Below are 24,124 nucleotides of genomic sequence, written 5' to 3' on the forward strand. Positions count from 1 at the left end.
TTTTTTTTTTACTATGTTTTGGTTAGAGATAAAGAAAGACTATTTCAAGGGCCTTCTACATCTCTTAATAGAAATGTAAGTCCTTGAGGTTGTTTCTGGAGGAGCTAAGATTTTAGAGTCTAAGTATTTTTGTTTACCTTATAACTTCATTCAGGGAGAAAGCTTCAGGGGAAGGGGTAGTCAACATCCCTCTTGAAGTTTCCAAACCTGGTGAGCATCAGCATTTTCTGGGAAGCTTTACAAAATATATAGATTCCTGGAATCTGTGTCAAACCTCTTCAGCAGATCTGAGGTGGGGTGTGGAGATCTATTTATATTTTTAAAAACCTCAGGGGATCTGATGACTGACCTGCTTGGGAACAGTTGCCTCATCGTTGCAAATACCAGAGTTCTCCTGAGTTAATGATGAGCTGGGTCCGTTTCTGGCCTGAAGCGTAGATGCCAATTCCAACGGGCAAGGGTAACAGTGTTCTCTGGACATTCAGGAAATTACCCTATATTCCTGTCCACAGGTAACAGAACCTTCTGAGTAGAGACAGTTTTCCCCTTAGGGAAAAAAGGCTCTGCCTCAAAACTGTTTAAACTAATTGACAAATATTTGGTGAAAATCCCTTCTCTGTCAAAAGGACGATAATTTAATTTATCATCCAGACTGGAACACTGGTAAAAGTGAAATGGGGTGCTTTTCCTAATGAAGCTAGGAAAATAGGGGAGTGTCCTGGGCAAACCAGGGTGTCTCATGATCCTAGTCATAAAACATTTCTACTTTTAATTTTGCTTTACATAGCTTTCAAACTAAGCCAGACACATTGGCGTGAAGGGGTCAGGAGGCAACACAAATGAATTTTGCTTGAGGGTGAGGTAGTCAGAAAATTAAATTAATAGCTGCAGGAGTGGTTGGTGGTTTCTGTAATTGCATACTACATTGAGCTACGAATTTTCTGATGATCGATGGCATCTGGTACAGCAATGTTCCTGTGTCCTGGGCAATCGAGCGAGGTGGGGGCTGTGCTAAATGAAGGGAGAGCCGATGCCTTATCATATCTAAGAGGGCAGAGGCTCCTCAGCCAGTGCCGATTGCTTAGGTCCAGAATTGCCAGGTTTTTCACAAGAAGCTGAGGATGTAAGCGTGTGTGTGAAATTTACCAATATGTAAATATTGGCAAGTTTTCCTTTGTTTGTCAAAGTACACTCTTTTTGGAGAATAACAGGGTTCTTACCCGGTCTCCGGGTCTGTGTGAACACCTCCAGCCTCAACCCCTTTCTCTCCTTGTACTTGCTGTGCTTCACCTTCACCCACGCCCGCCCACATGCCGTTCCTGTAACTTGGCGCGCTCTTTCCCACCTCCTGTAGCACCTTTACACAGTTTTAAGCAACACCTCCTCTTGGGAGTCTTCCCTGATTCCATCTTTAGGCTCCCATGGCCTCTTGCTTCCTGGCTAGCCCAGCACACACCAGCGATGGTACATGCCTGTCGCCCCCAGGAGACTGTGAGCACCTTGATGGTAGGCACCATCCTTTTCAGACCTGTATCCCAATGCCTTATGTGGTTCCCAGAATCTTACAAACAGTAGCTCGTATTTCTGGAGCTTGACAGTGTGCTCTGCCTGAATCATTTTATGTAATCCTCGTAACAGCCATCCGATGTCAGGACTGTTATCCCCCCTGTGTCCTAGATGAGAAGAGGGTGCATATCCTGCCCAAGGACACTTAGCTCACAGGTGGCAGAGACAGGACTCGAACCCTGGCTGTCTGACTTCAGAAGCCACATCTTAACGCGCTACACCCTCTTTCAGGATGTACTTAATGACTGATGAACGAATGAAGGAGAAAGAGAAAATGGGAACAGAGAAGGGAGAAAATAGAAACCTGCCATTACCACAGAGAAGCCAGCGGTGGGCAGTACCTTCAGTTCTAACAGCCATATATTTAGTTATTTGGCCGTAATTGAAGAAAGTGGGAGAGCTACATCATAGTCCTATTCTGCACCGTTTAGAAGTGAAATTAAACTCCTCAAAAACCTTCTTGTGTTCTCAGGAGTCTGGCCAGAAGGCTGTAAAGATGCATTAGGACCTTGCAGTATCGGGTGGTTGTACGGGCTGGCCTCTGAGCAAAGTGTGTGCCTTGGGAGGGCCGAAGGGTGAGAGAGACGGAAGTGAATTCTGCAGGTAACGGCAGGTTGTTCAGCAGTGGAAGTCGTGCCTATAACCCCATGGTTCTCATGCAGCGAGAATTGTGTTATATGGTCTCTGGGGAAGAAAGCCGGAAGTGGGTTTTGGAGGATGTCCATTGAGCTCATGGATCTGTTTCTCTGGAGGAGCGTATGGGATTTCTTTTTTAGACGTTGAAGCTGACTCCATTATGAGCCGGTTCTAGTGGAATTTGATGTTCGGGAGGAAATTAGAACAGACAGTGTGGGACACTGGGTTAAGTGGGTGGGCTCCAGAGCCCACCAGCTGTGTAAGCTGCCTGCAAATGGCTCTGACCCCTGTTCCTTCACTCCCTCCTCTGCAACGATGCAGATCATCACTAGCACTGCATGAGGACGGGTCCGGGGAGCCTCGCCAGATACTTAAACTGTGCCCGGCACATAAGAAGTGCTTAGTGGGTCGCCTGGGTGGCTCAGATGGTTGAGCGTCTGCCTTCGGCTCAGGTCATGATCCCAGGGTCCTGGGATCGAGTCCCGCATCGGGCTGTCTGCTCCTTGGGAGCCTGCTTCTCCCTCTGCCTCTCTCTCTCTGTCTCTCATGAATAAATAAATAAAATCTTAAAAGACGTGCTTAGTAACTGACGGCTGTGATTACGATTATGATTGTGATGAACAGTGAGTGTGTCGTGAGGATTGGCGCCCCTGTTGAGGATGGGGACGAACCAGTATTGGAGAAGCAGGGGTCTTCTCCCTGAGGCCCCTTCCAGGGCCATGTTCTGATTTGGGTATTTTAACAAGGTGGGGTTACAGGGCCTTGCCCGGTACAGAGCCGTTGAGATGATTGTCCTGGGGCGGGTGGGGGGAACGACACACCCAGCCTGTGGCAGGGGTGGTGACAAGAGTTCCTTGTGCAGAAGGCCAATGCGGGGATGCAGAGGAGTCGCCTTAGATCTGGATTTCTCTTCGGCTCTGGCAGTTAGGTTGGGAGCATCTGCTTGTGGCCTCTTGGTAACAGAAAGGGGATGGGATTTGGAATGAGGGGGTATGGTTTCAAGTTCAGGCTCAAGCCTTTAGCTCTGAGAACTTGAATCAGTCACTGCTTCTCTGAATCTCGATTTCCTCATCTGTGACGTTATCTTATATGTTGGTGGTGAGGTCGTCAAATGGGAGATTGTATGGGAAAGGGCTTTAGTATTGTTTAAATCCCATTTTTTTTATCCAAAAGTAGATGGCTCAGAGAATGTGAACTTAATCTGTTTCTGTGAGATTCCATCGGAGTCCCAGCAGATCATATTGTCTTGTAACTTTCTGAGATTTCCTTTGGCTTCCCATACGTTTGGCTTAAAAAAAAAAAAAAAAAAAGGGATGGCCAGGCCTCGGTTACTCAGGCTTGGGACTCTTAAGGCTGGTTCTAGCTTGTCCAGGACATGCCGGGATGTACTTAACAGAAATGCCTCTCGCACAAGACAGTTTGAACCAATGCTGGAAATTCCAGAGTTCTTAGCAGCTGAGCATATGAAAGGAGAAGAAACTTCTGTTTCTATTTTCTCAAGCTTTTCCCTCCCCACTCCACCCGTGTCTCATCATTTTAGTTTTGTGGGTGGTCACGGTCCAGAATAGTGATGTTGAGGGACATGATTATTTGATTCGTTTTGAAATCGTCATTTCTGAACAGGGATAATGAAGCAGCATGATTTTATATTTCACAACGCTAGATTTTTTAGATTCAGTCATTCATTGGACAAATATTTATTGAGCACGAGCACCTACTATGTGCCAGGCACCAGGGATACCACAGTGCAAAGGGCAGACAAAATCCTGCCCTCCCACACCTTACTGTTTAGTGGGCCCTCAGACATTAAATAAAGAAACCCACAAAATAGATTTATAAACCTAATGTGACAAGTGTCATGAGGAAGAAGGACAGTGTGTTAAAAGGAAGGTGGGGCTCTACCTTAGACTGGAGGTCAGGAAAGGCCTCTCTGAAAGTGGTCCTTTAAGTGGGACCTGAAGGAAGAGACAAAGTTAATTAGAGCAGAGGTTACAGGAGGTGCTAAGGCCCTGTGGTGGGAAAGAACTAAGGCAGGCCCTGGAGCTAGAGCTCAGTTGGGGCTGGGGGAGGGTGGTGGCATGACGAGGGTGAGGAAGGAAGTCTGGTCTTTATGGGCCTTGTTAATGATTTTGGATTTTATCCTAAGGGGACTCTTTAACGCTATTAGATTTCACACTATTAGATTTCATGATAGATGGGTTCCATCAGGCTGCAGTCTCCGGAGATAGAATTTGCCAACAGAATTATTGCCAGTCCCAAACAGAGTAATGCTTAGGGTCTTTTTTTGTTTTGTTTTGTTTTAAAGTAAAGCTCTATGCCAAACACGGGGCTCGAACTCATGACCCTGAGATCAGAAGTTGCATGCGCGAACCAACTGAGCCAGCCAGGCACCTCGCTTAGGACCATGCCATTCCATTCCATTCCATTCCATTCCATTTATTTATTTATTTATTTATTATTTATTATTTTTATTTTTTTTTAAAGATTTCATTTGTTTGAGAGAGAATAAGAGAGGGAGAGAGCACAGAGGGAGAAGCAGACTCCCCACTGAGCAGGGAGCCCAATGCAGGGCTCGATCCCAGGACCCCAAGATCATGACCTGAGCCAAAGACAGATGCTTAACTAACTGAGCCATCCAGGCGCCCCTACTTAGGACCATTTTTAAAACAAGGGGTGTATATGGTTCTTTAGAAAAAAGTGAAATATACATGAAGTCACACCAAATCAGTCTTCTAAGGGAGAGGGGCAAAAAATGAATTTGTTTCAGTGTATGTATGGGTTCATCCAGGGACTGACTCTGCCATATGGACTGAGAGGAGAACAGCCTGCCCTTGCCTGGATAAAAGGTCTTTTCCCAGTGGCTGGATGAGAAAAAGGTCTGAACCTTGGATCACGGGGTCTTGCTTTTTATTTATTCATTTATTGTGTGTGTGTGTTTTAAGATTTTATTTATTTGACAGAGAGAGAGAGCACAAGCAGGGGGAGCAGCAGAGGGAGAGGGAGAAGCCGGCTCTCTGCTGAGCAGGGAGCCCAATGCGGGGCTCGATCCCAGGACCCCGGGATCATGACCTGAGCCGAAGGCAGACTCTTAACTGACTGAGCCATCCATGTGCCTCGTGTCTGTGTGTGTGTGTGTGTGTGTGTGTGTGTGTGTGTATTTTAAAGATTTTATTTTTTATTTTATTTTTTTTAATATTTTATTTGAGAGAGAGCAAGCGAGCACGGGTGGGGGGCCGGGGCAGAGGGGAAGGGAGATGCAGACCCCCCCACTGAGCAGGGAGCCCACTGCAGGGCCCATCCCCCGATCCCGAGATCATGACCTGAGCCGAAGGCAGATGCTTAACCAACTGAGCCACCCAAGTGCCCATTTATTTATTTATTTTTTTAAGGTTTTATTTATTTATCTGACAGAGACACAGTGAGAGAGGGAACACAAGCAGGGGGAGCAAGAGAGGGAGAAGCAGGCTTCCCGCCGAGCAGGGAGCCCGACGCGGGGCTTGATCCCAGGACCCTGGGATCATGACCTGAGCCGAAAGCAGACGCGTAATGACTGAGCCACCCAGGCGCCCCCCAAGTGCCCCTTTAAAGATTTTATTTTTAAGTAATCTCCACACCCTATGTGGGGTCGAACTCACAACCCCAAGATCACAACCCTGAGATCAAGAGTCGCATGCTCCACCAACTGAGCCAGCCAGGCGCCCCAGGGGCTTTTGCAAAGACAGATCTCTGGTAAACAGATGATGGGAACGCCAGAAAGGAAGGTTAGGAGGTCAAGATCTCTGCACCGGCTTCCACATCCTGCTACGTTCCAGAAGAGTTTTGCCTGATGAAGTCATAGCACGTCTGAGCCGGAAGGGACCCCAAGGATCAAGCCATCCACCCCTTACTTTATGGGGTCAGGGAGCTGATGGGGGGTCTGGCCCATGACAGCAGCATCACACCAGCTGCCTCAGAAGGGGCCAGATGCAGGGAATACCACAATGCAAAGGGCAGAGTGGTGAGGGCTGATTAGGAACCGTGGCTGCTGGAAACGGCCTCAGATATGGAGGCCTAGAGCGTAAACCTTGTGTTCCAGTTTGGTGCCTCAAGGGGCTTCCTACTCATGGTTCAGCTTTGTGCAGACACCCAGGTGTTCACAAGATCTTCCCCAGTTGGCTCCAAGGGATTGGGGCGGGGGGATCGGGACCCTGTGAGCACTGGGAGTCTGTGTGTGTCACCACCATTCTCCTGGGGGGCTTGCAGTCCCATCAAGGAAGGTCTTTGAATATCAAAGTGATGGACCAACACTGGGATGATAGTAGTATTTTTAGTATCGCTTGGTTTAGAAAATACCTAGTAGCAAAAAATTACTCTGTGGTTAGTACTACTGCAGAATGAGTGTGTACTTCATTCATTGCAATAGCCTCTGTCGTTCACTTGAAAAATAGCGTGATATTTCTTCTGTCCGCGTGTAACGCCCAGCAAGCAGATGGGTTTGACAGCCCACCGCAGTAATTGACTGGCTTTCCCCAAGCATTGGTGGCCCATAAATTTGAAACTGCTAATTCAGAAGATTTGGCCTGCAGAAAACCAGCCACCTCTAAAAAAAATATATATATATATACATATATATAGGGGACGATCCTAGTCATAATCAACTTCTCCGGTGGGAGGAGATGGACCAGTGTGAGAATATTAAAATATTCTTCGTTGCTGTTTTTTGGTTTTTTTTTTTCCTTTTTAACTCGGCTCCATGCCCAGCGTGGAGCCCGACACAGGGCTTGAACTCATGACAGAGATCGAGATCTGAGCTGAAATCAAGAGTCAGATGCCCAACCAACTGAGCCACCCAGGTGCCCTGGTGTCAATTCTTCTTTAATTGTTTGGTAGAATTCTCCCCTTTATTCCTTTTTTTAATTACAAGACTAATTCAAGATCATTGTAAAAAAGCAAACACACTACAGAAATGTGTAACTGTGAACAATTTTATGTGCAGTGTTCCAATTTTTTTCTGTGCTTAAATAATAAGATTTTTATAGAAATAGGCTGTTGCCGTACATAATGTTCTCTACATATGTATGTGTTTTTAATGTACTTGGTAACTTATTTTAGGTTCTGGGTTTAAGTGTTCTGGATCCTGGCTCTGTAAATATACTAGTTGGATTGCTAGTAATATAGTGATATACTAGTTGGGTGATCCCAGGTAAATCACAGATCTTTCTCAGCCTCCGTGTCCTAGTCTCTAAAATAGGGACTGATATGTGTCCTTTCTTAGAAGGTTGTTGTAAGAACCCAATGACATTGTACATAGAAAAGGACTCTTTGTGACCCGTAATGTGTTATGTGGATCTAAAGGATTGTTATTATTGAAACTTACGGTTTCCGCCCTTTTTACTTTTCAGATGCTCTGATCCACATCAGTGAATACTTGCCCCAGTGGTAACTTACTCAGTGGTTTCCTTGGAGACAAAGAGTAACTGACCTGCTCTTTCTTTTTTTCCAGGTCACTCCCGGAAGCAAGGCTGCGATAGCTAACTTATGCATTGGAGATGTGATCACTGCCATCGATGGGGAAAACACCAGCAGTATGACACACTTGGAAGCCCAGAACAAAATCAAGGGTTGCACAGACAACATGACTCTCACAGTCACCAGGTAAGGCCCCTGGAAATGCTCCGTCCTCGACTGGAGGCTGCATGTGAGCACGTCGGCCCCACCTGTCTCAGATGCCCTGGAGCCCCAGCTCCGTGTGCGCTGCGGACAGGCCCAGGCCAGTGGATCTATGGGACTGGGATTTCCCCAGGTTGCCCGCTTTTCTCTCAAATTTTCCCAGTGCTTTCTTATAGTGTGGGTGTCTTTCTATAGGAGCTCTGCATTTTCACTTGCTCCAACATGACCAACCAAAACTTTGAAGAAGTAAAATCAGTTAAGTATTGCCAGGTAAAATGAAATGAAAATTTCTTCCTGGAAAACACTGAGAACGTACTGAGGATGCTGCTCGTGCTACCCCACACCAAGCAGGGGTAGGCACCCGGAGGTTACAGTGGCAGAGAAAGACGGCAGTCCCTTACTCAGAATGCTGCCTGTGAGCTTAAGTGCACTACAAGAAAGGAGAGTTAAGTGTTCCCAATGGGTTGCCGTGTGAGGAGAGGGCATTGGGAATTGGAACTGGGGTAGAATTCCCATTCTGCTTCCGTTTAGTCTTGGAGGGGTTCTGCAAGGGCATGATTTCAGGAGAGCTTTGGTTTAACCTTTACTGGCTCCCTCTTTCCTGTTGGATCAAGTGCACATTCTTTGGGGCGCCTGGGTGGCTCAGTCGGTTAAGCATCTGCCTTCGGCTCAGGTCATGAGCTCGGGGTCCTGGGATCGAGCCCCACATTGGGCTCTCCGCTTGGCAGGGAACCTGCTTCTCCCTCTCCCTCTGCTGCTCCTCCTGCTTGTGCTCTCTCTCTCTCTCTGTCAAATAAATAAATAAATAAAATCTTTTAAAAAAAAAATTCACATTCTTCATTCTGCTCTTCTGTTAACCTGCTGTTTAATGCCATTAACTTTAGCCTCTACTGCTCTTCATCATGAACCCTTTGTTCAGGTTCTTATCTATGAAATAGCTTTATAACTTTTTCTACCTTCTGCCACAGGTCTGGCAGGAGGACCAAGTGTGGGGCAGGAGGTCCGAATATTTGTATACTTCAGAGCCCTGGCCCCATAGGAGGTGCACCTTTTTTTTTTTTTTTTTTTTTTTTTTTTAAGTAGGCTCTGCACCCAACATTGGACTTGAACTCATGACCCTGAGATCAAGAGCCAGCCAGGTGCCCCACACCAGTTTTTTCTATCCCCTCAAAAGCACATTTGTCCCTCATTCTCATCTCCGTTTCGGTCTGAGTCCAGACCTTTTCCAAGACATTCATTCATTCTTTTTTTTTTTTTTCCCTACTCATTTGCCAGTGAATTCAATGGGTGTCTCTTGTGTCAGTCTGGTACCATGCTTGGCTCTCTGACCATACAGGATAGGCATAAATATTCTCTCACTCTTGGAGAGGGAAAAAACTACACTAATGAAAGCCAGGACTAGACTGAGGTTGTTGCTGTGTGATCAGTACAAAGAAAGCCTTTGCATGCTAAAGAAGAGAGGCATCCCTTCTATTTGAGCCAGCCATGCTTCACGAAGAATAAGTTGGTTACCTGGTCTGGCTCAAGAACACTGGGAGAGGGAGAGGAGAAGCTCGGTCCATCCTGACCGAGGTGGGGCAGCATGAGGCTGCTCAGGAGTGGGGAGCGGGGAGGAGGCCAGTGGGCTGGGGGCCACGACACAGCGTAGTAAGAGAGGGTGAGGCTGGAAGAGGTCTCAGCCGCATGGGAATCCCCTCAGGGCTGAGTGCGGGCCGCCATCGGACAAGAGGTCATCAGATTGGCAAACGGGGGAAGGCGGGCTGCAGAGCCCTAGTTCAGAGGCCAGCAGTCAGGCAAGAGGGGGCCTTTTCTGGATTTTAGTATATATTATTTAGCATGAACGAAACAACAGCTTTGGCAATCTGTTGCAGATCTGAACAAAAAATCTGGTCTCCCCTGGTGACAGAGGAAGGGAAGCGTCATCCATACAAGATGAATTTAGCCTCTGAACCCCAAGTAAGTACTTGTTCACCATTGCCTCCACAGCTCCTGCCTTCTCTGCCTTCCACACGGCTTAGCACACCCCCGATTCTCCGGCCCTGGAGGCCTGGGCCGAGGCCAGGAGAGCCCGCCGCTGACACCGCGGGGACCTGGCTCCTGTTCGCTCCTTCCCGTAAGGGAGTGCGGGGCAGACAGAGCTGGAAAGCCCCTGGGCAGGGTCGCCGGGACTGGACACGGTGCAGGGGAAGGGATACAGGAAGTGGGAGGACGCCTTCCTGCACGAAATAGGGTGGCAGGACCGCGGTGACATCAAGGAGCTGGCTCAGCTCACTGTGGATTTCAGATCCACGCGAATCAACCCGGGGAGAAAACAAGTGTTAGGTCCTAAGGCCTGGAGCCAAGAGGCAAGACGTGATGGTTACCTCGCCTTTCCTCCCTGTGCCCTGCTCTCTGGTTTCCACGAGCCTTCTGGTGGAACTCTCTCATCTCTGTAGAAGTGAGACTTCTGGTGAGACCCTAAAGTCTCAGAATAAAGTGGCAGTTCAGACTGAGACCGTGATAGGCGGTCAGTGTCCAATTTGTCAGCCAAACAGAATTTCTGAGGACAGGAGACTCTCTGAAGATCCCATATGTGTAAACAAGTCTCGCAGTAGTTAGATTACAAGTGATTTTATTTCTTTCTTCCTTAATTGCATCTCCTAAATTACCTACAATGAATGGGTATTCTTTTGAAATAAGGGGAGAAAACTTTAGCATGTTTGAACATCTTCGTAAAATTTCTCATGCCTGGCCTGCTCCTTTTTACAAAGTATGTGTCTTGGATACATTAATGAATTATTAATAATAAGTTAATAAATAGGGGGGCCTGACTGAGTCAGTGGAACATGCGACTCTTGATCTTGGGCTTGTGAGTTCGAGCCCCATGCTGGGTGTAGAGATTACTTAAAAATACAAAAATCTTAAAAAAAGTTAATAAATTGATAATGTCTTCTGAAAAGGTCTCTTAGACTGGTTTGTGATTGTTATACATTTAACCCCAATTGAAGATTTGAACTTTAACTTTTTTTCTAAATTTGGGACACGACTTACTTTTTATGGTGAATCAAGATAAAATAAAAAGGTAACAGGTAGCTATCCTTTATGCATGACAGAAACTTCTATGAAAATGAACTTATGGAAAAAAAAGAAAATGAACTCATGGAGTGCATCATGTGGATAAATTGAGTGGTTGTTTAAAAGTCAGATTTTCTTGGGGCACCTGGGTGGCTCAGTTGGTTAAGCAACTGCCTTCGGCTCAGGCCATGATCCTGGAGTGCCAGGATCGAGTCCCACATCAGGCTCCCTGCTCAGCAGGGAGTCTTCTTCTCCCTCTGACCCTCCCCCCTCTCATGTGCTCTCTCTCTCTCATTCTCTCTCTCAAATAAATAAAAATCTTTAAAAAAAATACAAATAAAAATAGAAGTCAGATTTTCTCAAAGGTATCCTTTAGAATTTCTGAGATGTTGTCATACAACATTTTTTTCCTTAATATAATAAAAATCATACTCAAGAAATCCTAAGAGTTACATTAAGGACCATTTTGCATCTGGCATTTCAAAACCAGCATGAACATGTTATTCTGTACAGCTCCTATAAGGAAAGCTGATAGAGTGGCACTCAGTCTGTAAACCAACAGTTGTGCAAACAAATTTTTTTATTATTTTTTAAAAGTTTATATAGACATATATATATTTTTTATTTTTTATTTTTTTGAAGTAATCTCTACACCCAAAATGGGGCTCGAACTCACAACCCCGAGATCAGGAGTCGCAGGCTCTTCTGACTGAGCCAGCCAGGCACCCCATACAAACTAATTTTAAACATGCCACCGTTAATTCCAATTTCCCGAGAAGTTCTTAGTCACTTTGCTGAATTTACTATAAATGTTAAGTTTCAATGTGTTAAACTCTCATATATTTTATAATACATAAGGAATGATTTTGTTTTTTATTTTTTATTTTTTTAAAGATTTTATTTATTTATTTGAGAGAGAACACATGAGAGGGGATAGGGTCAGAGGGCAAAGCAGACTCCCTGCCGAGCAGGGAGCCCGATGCGGGACTCGATCCAGGGACTCCAGGATCATGACCTGAGCCGAAGGCAGTCGCTTAACCAACTGAGCCACCCAGGCGCCCCAGGAATGATTTTGTTTTAATTTGGTCTACCTAAAATCTTATTTTTACTTAAATAAGGTAAAACTTATTACAGTTATGCTTTTTCTATGTCTTATGCTTGAGTTTTCATCATAAACATATAATCCGGTCCCTGTATTAATATTTTGAAGGTAGTTCTCTTACTTAAAAAAAGAATTTAAAAAATTCTTTACAAATACTTTAACATCTAACTTGAGTATATTTTTCTTTTGATTCCAGTAATTCTTTGTTCCTATGAAAAACTTCCCACTCTCCTTTTTCCAAAACCTTCCACTTCCAGTCATTCTAAAATAAAGAATGAGTAAGAGCAGAGTTCATCTATAATTAAAAGATCTGTTAGTTCATGTAATGCCAACCACCACCCCAGCTTATCTGAGGTCAGAGTAGTTACACACCTAGTTTATATTTCCTCATTATTGAGTTTCCTTGGAGACTGATAAATACAAAGCCCAAACAATTACATCATCCCTTCCAAAAGGCAGGCCCTGAATTAACTGCCTGACTTCTGGAAAGACCAGTATTCACATGGGGTTAGAGATATTCCTTTCATGTACAAAACAGATACATTCTCCGAAGATTCTCTATAAAATGAAAAATCAGAATTTCCAACCGGAATAATTTCTGTTGACTTCCATTCTCAATGGAAATGTGTATCTAGGGAGGGAGAAGGGACCGGACACTGGTCAAAGGTCTGCTGTTTGCCCATCACTGTGCTTGCTACACTAACATGTCACATCAAGTCCCTGGTGAGAGAAGGCTGTGTTGACTTCATTGTAAAGATGAGAAATGGGCTCAGAGAGCTCTAACTTGCCCAGGGCCAAACAGGAAGTGACGGGAAAATTGAGCCAAGACAGAAAACTAGGAATCTTCCTTGGTGCTCAGCATCCTGTGCTGCTCTGAGGAATTGCTGTGGAGAGAACAGAACTGTACCAAAATCCCAGGCCACCACCGATGTGCAAATCCCCTGCTGTTAATGACTGTATATTATTCTTCACGGTAGCTGTGCCATAAACTTTACTTAACCATGCTTTGATTGCTGCTAAAGTTATTTTCTTAACTAATTATACTTCCCCTTTTTTGGGAGTGATCTCTGTGTACTTAGCTTTTGTCCTAAGAGGACAAGGTGAACTCAATGTAATTTCTACATTAAAACCTCACTGGTTCCAACTTGTTAAAAAGGAAGCCTATCTGAATAGTGAAAAAGAAATCTCAATTATAAAAATATTTCCTTGACTTTTATTTAAATCAGTACACAGTGAATTAAGCTGTTAACTTTTCATTGTCATGTTTTCTAAGAAAGCGTGAAAGACTTGAAGTTTTGGTGGAAAAAAGAGAGGGGGGTAAAAAGGAAGAGCAACAGAAGACCAGAACTCTTTAGGGGCCAGCTGTTCTGGGCCTGGGTGTTAAGAAAGAGGCCAGGGTTCAGTACGCCCCAGAAAATAGGGTGCAGGTCGAGTTTAGTCGCTGCATAGACGGTGCTGTGGGGTTGGTCCAGAATGTTCGTGCAGAAAGTACCTTTCTAATTGCATTGTCAGAAAAGCCATGACTTGGGGCGCCTGGGTGGCTCAGATGGTTAAGCGTCTGCCTTCAGCTCAGGTCATGATCCCAGGGTCCTGGGATCGAGCCCCACATTGGGCTCCCTGCTCGGCAGGGAGTCTGCTTCTCCCTCTTCCTCTGCCTCTCCCCACTGCTCCTGCTCTCTCTCTCTCTGTCTCACATGAATAAATAAAAAAAAATTATTAAAAAAAAAAAAAGCCATGACTTTTAGGAACAGGAATGTTAGTTTAAAAAGTGTCGGGGGCGGGGGTGTTTGTAAAGAAGCTCTGAGCTATTGTAGCTGTAGGAATTATCCAGGGCTCCTGGCAGTCCAGGGAAGGGGGGGAGGGTGCTGTCCCACCTCACAGAAGGAGGGAGCTGAGCTCGGAGGAACTCCTGGGCACGCCCCTCTTAACAGGAAGCTCCTAGCCTTCCCTCTGGTGATCCTTGGCCTTCTCCTGCAAGAAACCGCAGATCCTGAGCTCCTTTTACCCCTTCCGGCCAGAGCACTGAGCCACCTCTGCCTCCTCAGTAGCTGCTCTGGCCGGTGGCCCCACAGGCTTCTTATCTTGCTTGTCTAACCCGTTGGATCCTAGGGAATTTGTCTCCACCTTTTATCATCTCCTGCTCCACACTGACGCAAGTGACTTCTGTCCTTCTCCTCCTCGTACCGTAATCCCTCTGGAATGTGCCCTGAAAGGGTGTATCAGCTCCAGCTTGGACCATGATGGCCCAGGGCATCTAGGGGTGTCGTGCCCGGGGGTGCCCAGCAGCAGACCAGGCCTGACTGGGCCTCAGGGAAGAAGCAGAAGGCGTTGCTGGCGAGCGAGGCCGCACCCTCGCCCATCTTGAGGCTTCCCCGCTCATTACCTGCGTGTCTAGTGGGCCTGTCAGAGCCCCTCCGCTGAAGTTTGGTGTTGACCCAGGGCCCCTGTAGCTTACTTTCTGGCACTCAGCCTGCACTGCCCCTCGAGGGGTGTGCACTGAGCGCCCCCTTGATTTCTCCTCTGATCTCTGCCCGCAGGAGGTCCTGCACATAGGCAGTGCCCACAACCGGAGTGCCGTGCCCTTTACCACCTCGGGGGCCTCCAGCTCTGCCCCCAGGGTCATCACAAACCAGTACAACAACCCAGCTGGCCTCTATTCCTCTGAAAACATCTCCAGCTTCAACAACGCCTTGGAGTCAAAGACAGCAGCTGCCGGGCAGGAGACGGACGGTGGCAGAGCGTAAGTAGCCCTTGAATTCCCCCTACAGGCTGGTCCTGGAAACGGCCGTTCCCAGCAGGGTCAGGTGCGTCCAGACAGGTGGACGGGAGGTTGAGCCTCCCGGAGTCCAGAGAGAAAACTGTCTCCTTTAGCACCGTGCTTTCCTTATTTCTAAAAAAGGGGCAAATACCACCTGCCTTGTAGGGTTGTTGTGAACATAAGAAGTAATGTGTAAAATGCCTCGTGCTGTGCCTAGCACAGATGAATCAAGTATTCACCGAGATCTGTGTTCTTATTTTCTGGATTTCTCGGGTCATCGTCATCTTCTCTGAGATCATCTTCCTTCTTTGGCAGCCCTACTCATTGCTGAGACATTCTTTTGTATTTATAGTTTGGGGCTTCTCCTTGTGTTCACCATCTAGTCTGAGCAAGGGACAGGTACTTCATGATGCAGTTTTTGTGAACAAGCATTTGCTTTTTTTCCCCAGAGTGGCCCCAGTGAAAACAATAGAAGAGAAGTTTGTGAGGATATAAATGTGTGTCTGTCGGAACAGGTTCTGATCAGAGGCAGAGGTGGAGTGGGGGCACACTGCAGGTGGACAGGGTGGAGAGGTCTAAGGAAGCCTCTTTCTCAGGGCTGGGGAGGCACGTCCCCTCCTGTCACCAGCCATTTGGCCACAGTTGCCTCTAAGCCTTTATCCGCATGGAGGAACTCCTGGGCACGCCCGTCTACTAGGAAGGGCAACCAGAGAGTCTGGGATGGAGCAGACACTGGGCTTCGCAGCAGGGGGGGCCCAGTGTCTGCTCCATCCCAGACTCTTTGGTTGGTTGGTTGAAGTAGGCTCCACCCCCAGCGTGGAGCCCAACTCGGGGCTTGAACTCACGACCCTGAGATCAAGACGTGAGCTGAGATCGAGAGTGGGATGCTTACCCAACTGAGCCACCCAGGGGCCCCATCCCAGACTCTTTGAAGATGAATCCAGAAACACTGGGGATACCACAGCAAAGGACCCGGGTTTGAGGAAGGAGAATAGGAGGTGGGACCAGTTCTCTGTGAGTGAAAAGATGATGGACTAGGTCATGTGTTGCCCCCTCACCGGCCCGAAGGTGGGAGGGAAGATAAGGACGGAGCTCGGAGTGCAGACAGTGTGGGGCACAGTGGCCTGTGGGCAGCCCAGAGTGGCTCCAGCAGTGCCACTCATTCATTAATTTCTGCTGATTAATTTCACGGAAGCCAGAAAGCCTTTTTTTAAATCTGAAACCTGATTTTTAAATGTTGGTGACAGTCAAACTGGTTGGAAAATACCATGTGGTCCAAACCTTGTCTGATCTCTGAGCATCCTTCCCAGTTGGAATCCTCAGTTCTTGTATTTCCTCTGAAGCCCGTTTGCTGTTCAGTTTCTCCCTGACTCACCTTTAACAAGCATCTGCCCAGCTCTTTGGGTGAGTAAATTGCAAACCCATTGCTTCAGATGCAGGTTAGGAGAGGTTAAGGCATGGGAGGTTCCAGACGACTTAAATGTGTGGAAAGGGCTGTCGTGGGGACCCCTCCCAAGGGCTCCTTCACCGGACCATGCAGATAGTCGCCCTCTCCCCAGAAAAGGGAGGCAGATGTTATTGGGCACCCACTGCATGCAGGTCCCTATGCCCAGCTCTGAAAGGCTCTGCGATTTCCTTTAAGTTTCTTAGAGTCTAGAAGGGGAGACTCTTTGCTGCGTGACTTTGGCTTTACAAGATATTCAAGGTTACTGACATTTATTATAGTAACCAAGGCAAGGTGGCCACTAATGCTGCTGCTTCCCCCAAATTCTGATTCCTGCAGGGCCTTAGTGGCTTGGGATGACGATGCCCTTCCAGGTGACTCCGGGGGCATTTGGGGGTACCTGAGAAAGAATGTCGTGCTGGGCCCCCTGGGCTTTCCACGGACATACCCTGAGGGAAGCTTTCTCTCAGGCAGCCCCATGGGGAGCCGAGTAGCCGAAACACCACGGGCCATGATCCCTGTTCTTTGCTGCTTTGGTGCTGGGGGAGGCTGAGAACATGACCCTCTTTTACTATCCCAGAGTGGAATGTTCCATGATCTGGATTTAATAACCCAGGAAATGACACATCCTTAATTGAACGAACTGCTATGCATTGGGAGAAATATGTGCCTGGGGAGTATTTTTAGTCGGGCTTTGGCGGTTTTTCCTTCATTAATGTCTTCTTTCTTCTCTCAGGCTCCCCACCTGCTCCCCCGCCTTCAATCTGAAACAATTAAGTCTGAAACTGTCTGGACACTTGCAAGCCTTTCCTCCAGCCCCTGTCCCCTCCTGTCACAGACCTTCTGGCTGCAGCAGGCGCTCAGTCTTCTTGATATCAGGGCTGTCCTTCCAGATTTTCTCAGCACAGGGGGCCAGGCTTCTGCCTCATCCCAGACTCTGAGGATAAATCCAGAAACAGTGGGAATCCCAGCAGCCCATGGCAGAGGCAGGGCCCGCAGGGGCCATGCTGCCCATCGTGGGGCTCTGCTTACCAACCTGCTTTGGGGAGGCCCACTTGTGCATTCTCAGCAGAGAGAGGCTCTCCTGTGCGGCCGGCAGCCCCCGGGTAGCTTGCTTGCTCGCTCAGTCAGCAGAAGTCCCAAGCGCTCGCTCACCCCCACTGTTTAGTCTGTAACGTTCACTGAGGTTCCAGAATTGGCTCACTTCATACTTTGCATCTGAGGTCATCACTGATTCCCTGGGGCTCACGTTTGAGTTTCTTTGTCCCCTGCACTTCAGAGCAGCCTAGTGTGTGTGTGTGTGTGTGTGTGTGTGTGGCTCCCTGTCTCGTTGGGCGTCCCCGGTCCACGTCCCCATGTGACAAGAAAACAGACAGCATTGCTGTTTCCAAATTAAACTGGGATGGCAGGCAAGAGGGTACCATCTGCCGCCTGGCGTCCCAGCACACACACAGCTGAGTGGGACAGCCTTTGGGGCCAGTTCAGCTCAACAGTCATTTGTTGACTGTTGTGACACCCATGTGGGTGGAGGAAATTTTGCTCTGTTCAGCCGAAATCGTTCACCCTCAGGCCCTCTGACCTCTTTCAGCTGACTTGAAGGGCTCTGGTCATTTTCTGGTGATTCACGGTCTGGATTTCTCTGTAGATGTGATGCCGCTTTGTACTTTCCTAAAGGTACAAGCCTTGTAGATAGAGGGCCGGTGAATTCCAGGCAGGCCTCCTACCGAGGGCAGACCATGCTAACTTCAGTGACTCAGCCTCCCCACCTCTAAGGCACACGTAGTGCTTTCTGCCTCAGCAGCGGGTTATTTAGAGAAGGCGGTGAAGCGTCAGCACCCAGCGCGGGTGCTCGGTGAATGCCGGTGATTACTGATTTCACTGCCTGTGAGGACTCCACACCCACCACTTCTGAGTACTGGGGGCTCCAGAAGGGCAGAAGCATGTGGATAAGTGTTCTGGAGAAGATGTTGCTATGACTTCCAGTAGACTGTTTTCTTTCCAGCATTGTCGCTAACGTCCAGCCAGCCGGTACAGTTCATCACCTTCCTGATGGAGTGGTGGCCTCTTCATGGCCTGGTGGCTGGACTCCCTTAACCAACACAGTAGTCTAAAGATACTGGCTCTTCCAGCTTGTGTTCTCAGGCAATCCCCGCCCTCCCCCCCCCCCCCGTATACTCATGAGGCATATTTCTAAGCAGGTGCAGTGGAAATAAAGGGATGCATTGTTCTCTATTCACATGATATCAGAGGGATTATATTAACCCTGACTCATTCAGAGCTGGATCAGAAGAAAATCTCTATCATGACGGTGGCTGTTTACCCCCTAGCTAAACTTGCCCACGGCCCCCAGAAGGCTCTGGAGTCTGGGTGTTCCTCCCTCTTCTCCTGGGGCCCATAATTACTCCCCTGGTTTCTTATTACAGGTCCAACATCTAGGCCTTTGAAGACTAAAACTCAGGGAGCCTTCTGGCTAGGCTCCCTTTCCAAAAAGGATTATCTAGGGTTTCTCAATACTGCATGTTTTGGTGGACAATAGGGTGACCAAGTTGAGGCACCTCAGACATGAAGAGTTTTTCTGAGTCAGCCTGCATCCTTCATCCCCACTGACATAACCACCAAGTACTAAAATCTCTGTATTATTTCCAGTTAGCGCTTAGCCCTCTCTCATGTGGGGAAAAGGTTTCTTAAGTTCAATTAAACTTTTTATTTTAAAGTAATTGTAGATTCACATGCAGTTATAGTAAATAATGGAGAAAGGTCCCTTATACCCTGTACCCAGTTCCCCTCAGTGGTACCACCTTAAAAGCTATAGCACATTATCAAAAGAAGAATGTTGACATCAGTAGTAGGAGGAGGAGGGCAGAGGAGATTTCTATCACCACAGGGGTCCCTCGTGTGGTCCTTTTATAGTCATACCCACTCCCCCCTACTCCTGCACCCTCCTTAACCCCTGGCAGCCACTAATCTATCCGTTTCTATACTTTTGTTATTTCAAGAATGTTCTATTAATGGAATCATACAAGAGGTGACTTTTTGGAATTGGCTTTTTTTACTCAGCATAATTCACTGGAAATTTATTCGATTTATTCAGGTTGTTTTATGTACCAATAGTTCCCTTTTTTCCTGTTCTAAGGATTTTTTTTTTCATTGTGGTAACAAAACACTTAACATAAAATATACCATCTTAACCATTTTTAAGTATACAGGACTGGTAACATACATATACATACACATCATTGTGCAACAGATCTCTAGAACTTTTTCATCTTGCGAAACTGAAGTTCTGTATCCACTGAACAGCCCAACTTTCCCCTCCCACTCTGGGCAGAGGGAGAACGAGAGAGAATCTTAAGCAGGCTCCACACCCAAGGAGGAGCCTGACGTGGGCTCAATCACTCAACCCTGAGATCATGACCTGAGCTGAAATCAAGGGTCTGATGCTTAACTGACTGAGCCCTCCAGGCACCCCTCCAGTCACTCTGTTTCTAAGAGTGACCACTTGAGGTACCTCACATAAGTAGAATCATGTGGTATTTGTCATATTATGGCTGGTTTATTTCACTTAGCATAATGTCGTCAAGGTTCATCCATGTTGCAGCATGTGACAAGACTTTTTTTTTTTTTTTAAGATTTTATTTATTTATTTCACAGAGAGACACAGAGAGGGAATACAAGTAGGGGGAGTGGAAGAGGGAAAAGCAGGCTCCCCGCTGAGCAGGGAGCCCGATGTGGGGCTCGATCCCAGGACGCTGGGATCATGACCTGAGCTGAAGGCGACGCTTAATGACTGAGCCACCCAGGCGCCCCAACAAGACTTTTTTTTTTAAGGCTCAGGAAGACGACTCCATCGTCTGTATGTACCACATTTTCTTTATCCATTCATCTGCCAGTGGACATACAGGCTGATCCTACCCTTCAGTGATTGTGACTAATGTTGCAATGAACATGAGTGTGCACATATCTTTTTCAGATCCTGATTTTAATTCTTTTGGCTAGATACCCCAAAATGGGATTGCTGGATCATATGGTAATTTTATTTTTTATTTTTTGAGGAACCTTCATAACGTTTTCTATAACGCTGTGCTATTTTACATTCCCGCCAACAGTGCACGGGGTTCCGATTTCTCCATCCTTACCAACATTTGTGGTTCTGTGGTTTTTTGGGATTATTTAGTTATTTATTTTTGTAGCCGCTGTTCTATATCCTTTCATATGGTTGCTGGCCAGTATGTATCTTTTTGGAGAAATGTCTGTTCAAGTCCTTTGCTCGTTTTTAAAATCAGGTTATTTGGGTTTTGTTTTTTTTTTTGTTTGTTTGTAATGGAGTTGTAGGAATTCTTTATATACTATGGATATTAACCCCTTATCAAATATATGGTTAGCAAATATTTTCTCCTATTCCATGGATTGCCTCTTTACCCTGTTGTTTCTTTTGCTATGTAGAAGCTTTTTAGTTTGATGTACTCCCGCTTGTCTAATTTTGGTTTTGTTGCCTGTGCTTCTGGTATCCTGTTCAAGAAACCATTTCCAAGATTGATGTCCCAAAGCTTTACCCCTGTGTTTTCTTCTAGGATTTTTATGGTTTTAGGTCTTACATTAAGTCTTTAATCCATTTTTTTAGTTGATTTTTGTATATGGTGAGATAAAGGTCCATTTTCATTCTTTTATATACAGATAACCAGTTTTGAAGAGATTATCCTTTCTGCATTGTGTATTCTTGGCATCCTTATCAAAGATCCTTTTGACCATATTTACCAGGTGTTTTGTTTTTTTTTTCTGGGCTCTGTATTTTCTTCCATGGTCTGTATGTCTGTCTTTAGGCAGGTGCCACACTGTTTTGATTACTATAGCTTTGTAATATGTTTTGACATCAGGAAATATGATACCTCTAGTTTTGCTTTGCTGTCTCAAGATTGTTTTGGCTACTTGGGGTCCTTTTGAGATTTCATATGAATTTCAGGATGCTTTTTCCGGTTTCTGCAAAAAACACCATTGAGTTTTTGATAGGGATTGCATTGGATCTGTAGATTGCTTTCAGTAATATAGACATTTTAACATTATTAATTCTTCCAGTCTATAAACATGGACTTATTTGTGTCCTCTTTAATTTCTTTTATCAGTGTTTTGTAGTTTTCAGTGTACAAGTTTTTCATCTCCTTGGTTAAGTTTATTCTCACAGATTTTATTCATTTGATGCTATTGTAAATGGGATTGTTTTCTTAATTTTCTTTGTGGATTGTTCATTGTTAGTGAATAGAAACACAGTTGATTTTCATGTGTTGATTTTGTATCCTGCAGCTTTGCTGGATTCCTTTATTATAACGATATTTTTGTTTGTGGGTCTTTAGGATTTTCTATGTATAAGATCATGCCGTCTGTAAACAGAGATAATATTCCTTCTTCCTTTCCAATTTGGATGATTTTTATTCCTTTTCTGGCCTAATTGCCTAGGCTAGGACTTCAGTACTATGTTGAACAGAAGTGGTGAGAGTGGGCATCCTTGTCTTTTTCCTGAGCTTGTGGGAAAAACTTCCAGTGATGTTAGCTGTGGGCTGGTCATGCATGACCTTTATTATGTTGAAGTAATTTCCTTCTATTCCTGATTTGTTTAGTGTTTTTATCATGAGAGTATGTTGAATTTTGTCAAATGTGTTGTTTTTTTTTTTTAATCAACTGAGCTGACCTTGTGGTTTTTATCTTCCATTCTGTTAATGAAGTGTATTACATTGATTGATTTTGGTATGTTGAGTCATCTTTGCATTCTAGGAATAAATCCCACTTAGTCATGGGTGTATAATCATTTTAATGTGCTGTTGAATTCCGTTTGCTGAGGATTTTTGCATCAATACTATTAGAGATATTGGTCTGTAGTTTGATTTTCCTGTGGTACCTTTGTCTGGTTTTGGTATCAGGGTAATGCTGGCCTCATAGAATGACTTTGGAAGTGTTCCCTCCTCTTCAGTTATTTGGAAGACTTTGAGAAGGATTGGTTTCAATTCCTCGTCTTCTTTTTTTAAGATTTATTTATTTATTTGAGAAAGAGCGCACATGAGCTTGGGAGGGGAGGGGCAGAGGGAGAGGGAGGAGAGAGAGAATCCCAAGCAGACTCCCTGCTGAGTGTGGAGCCCTACACGGGGCTCAATCCCACAACCCTGAGATCATGACCTGAGCCGAAATCAAGAGTCAGATGCCCAACCGAGCCACCCAGATGCCCTGGTGTCAATTTTTCTTTAATTGTTTGGTAGAATTCTCCAGTGAAGCCATCTGGTCCTGGGTTTTTTGTTGTTGGTAGACTTTTGGTTACTGAGTCAATCTTGTTATTTATTATAGGTCTGTTCAGATTTTTTCCTTTCATGATTTCATTTTGGTAGGTTGTATGTTTCTAGGAATTTATCTGTTTCTTCTAGATTATCCAGTTTGTGCATATTGTTCATAATAATGTCTTCTGATCCTTTTTATTTCTATCAGATCCACTGTAATGTCTCTTCCTTCATTTCTGCTTTTTGTTACTTGGGTCTTCCCTCTTTTTCTTAGTCTAGCTAAGAGTTTGTCAATTTTGTTGATTTTTTTTTTAAAAAAACAAACTTAGTTTTGATGATGGTTTTCTGTTGTTTTTCTCTTCTCTATTTTGTTTGTTTCTGCTCTAATCTTTATTATTTTCTTCCTTCTGTCAACTTCGAGTTTAGTTTTTTCTTGTCCCTTGAGATACACAGTTTGCTTATTTGAGAGCTCTCTTCTTTTTTAATTAGGTGTTTACTGCTATAAAGTCCCTCTTTTGCCACATTACATAATTTTTAGTATGTTGTTTTTTTCATTTTCATTTGTCTCAAAATACTTTCTAATTTCCTTTGCGATTTTTTCTTTATCCCACTGGTTCAGGAGTGTATTGTTTAGTGTCCAGTTTTTTTTTTTAATTTTCCAATTTTCCTTCTGCTATTGATTTGTTCATTCCATTATGGTTAGAAAAGATACTTGGTGATTTCAGTCTTCCTAAATTTAAGATTGTTTTGTGGCCTAACATGTGGTCTATCTTGGAGAATATTCCATATGCACTTGAGAAGAATGTGTATTCTGCTGTCGTTGGGTGTAGTGGTCCATATGTCTGTTAGGTCCAGTTGGTCTCGAGTGTGGTTCAGTTACCTGTGTTTCCTTATTGATCTTCTGTCTAGTTGTTCCTTCCTGATTTGGCTTTATTCCATGGTATGGATGTACCACAGTTTGTTTTCACCATTGACCCATTGAAGGACATCTGGGTTGTGTCTTGTTTTCAGCTCTTATAAAGCTGCTATAAACATTTATGAACACGTTTTTGTGCAACCATAAATTTTTATCTCTTTGGGATAAAGGCCCAGGTAGTTAGTTACATGTACATGTTTAATTTTATAAAACTGCTAAACTGTTTTGCAGAGTGTACCATTTTACATTCCTCCCCACAGTGTCTGAATAGTCAAGTTTTTCCATATCCTCTCTAGCATTTGGTGCTGTCACTATTTTTTGTTTTAGCCATTCTCATAGGGATGAGTAATATCTTATTGTGGTTTTAATTTGCACTTCCCTAGTGGGTAAAGATGTCAGACATCTTTTCATGTGCTTATTTGTCATCAGCATATCCTCTAGTCCTTTTTCGGGTATCCAGTTTCAAATCCCCCCAGCTTCTGAGCCTCGGCTGCTTTTTCAGAAGATGCCACCCTCTAGGGAAGAGGGACAGTATGCCCAATGGGGCCACAGAGCAAACGTCACATGGCTGTGCAAGGTACCAATGCAGACCAATGCACAAGCACGGCGTCATCTGTGGGGAACAGAGCTCTGTCTACGCAGCCCGCCAGGCCGCCTCCCAGGCCCAAGGAGGCAGGCAGTGGCCCCCAGCAAGTCGAACCACTCTGTCTGTAGGGCTGAAGCCACTTCTACGAGTGCA

The 24,124-nt window shown here is 45.5% G+C and overlaps 1 protein-coding gene across 1 annotated transcript in view; it reads left to right on the forward strand.

Moving 5' to 3' along the window:
* The window catches only part of PDLIM1 (PDZ and LIM domain 1), a 43,799-nt gene that overhangs the window by 9,776 nt on the left and 9,899 nt on the right, over positions 1-24,124 (forward strand). Inside the window, exons 2-4 of the mRNA XM_006735590.3 lie at positions 7,685-7,836; positions 9,723-9,807; positions 14,545-14,747. Of these exons, the coding sequence (XP_006735653.1) occupies positions 7,685-7,836; positions 9,723-9,807; positions 14,545-14,747 (440 nt within the window). The remainder of the gene's footprint in view (positions 1-7,684; positions 7,837-9,722; positions 9,808-14,544; positions 14,748-24,124) is intronic.

The sequence above is a fragment of the Leptonychotes weddellii genome, chromosome 6, assembly GCF_054177405.1.
Source record: "Leptonychotes weddellii isolate Sample4059 chromosome 6, ASM5417740v2, whole genome shotgun sequence".
Lineage (NCBI taxonomy): Eukaryota > Metazoa > Chordata > Mammalia > Carnivora > Phocidae > Leptonychotes > Leptonychotes weddellii.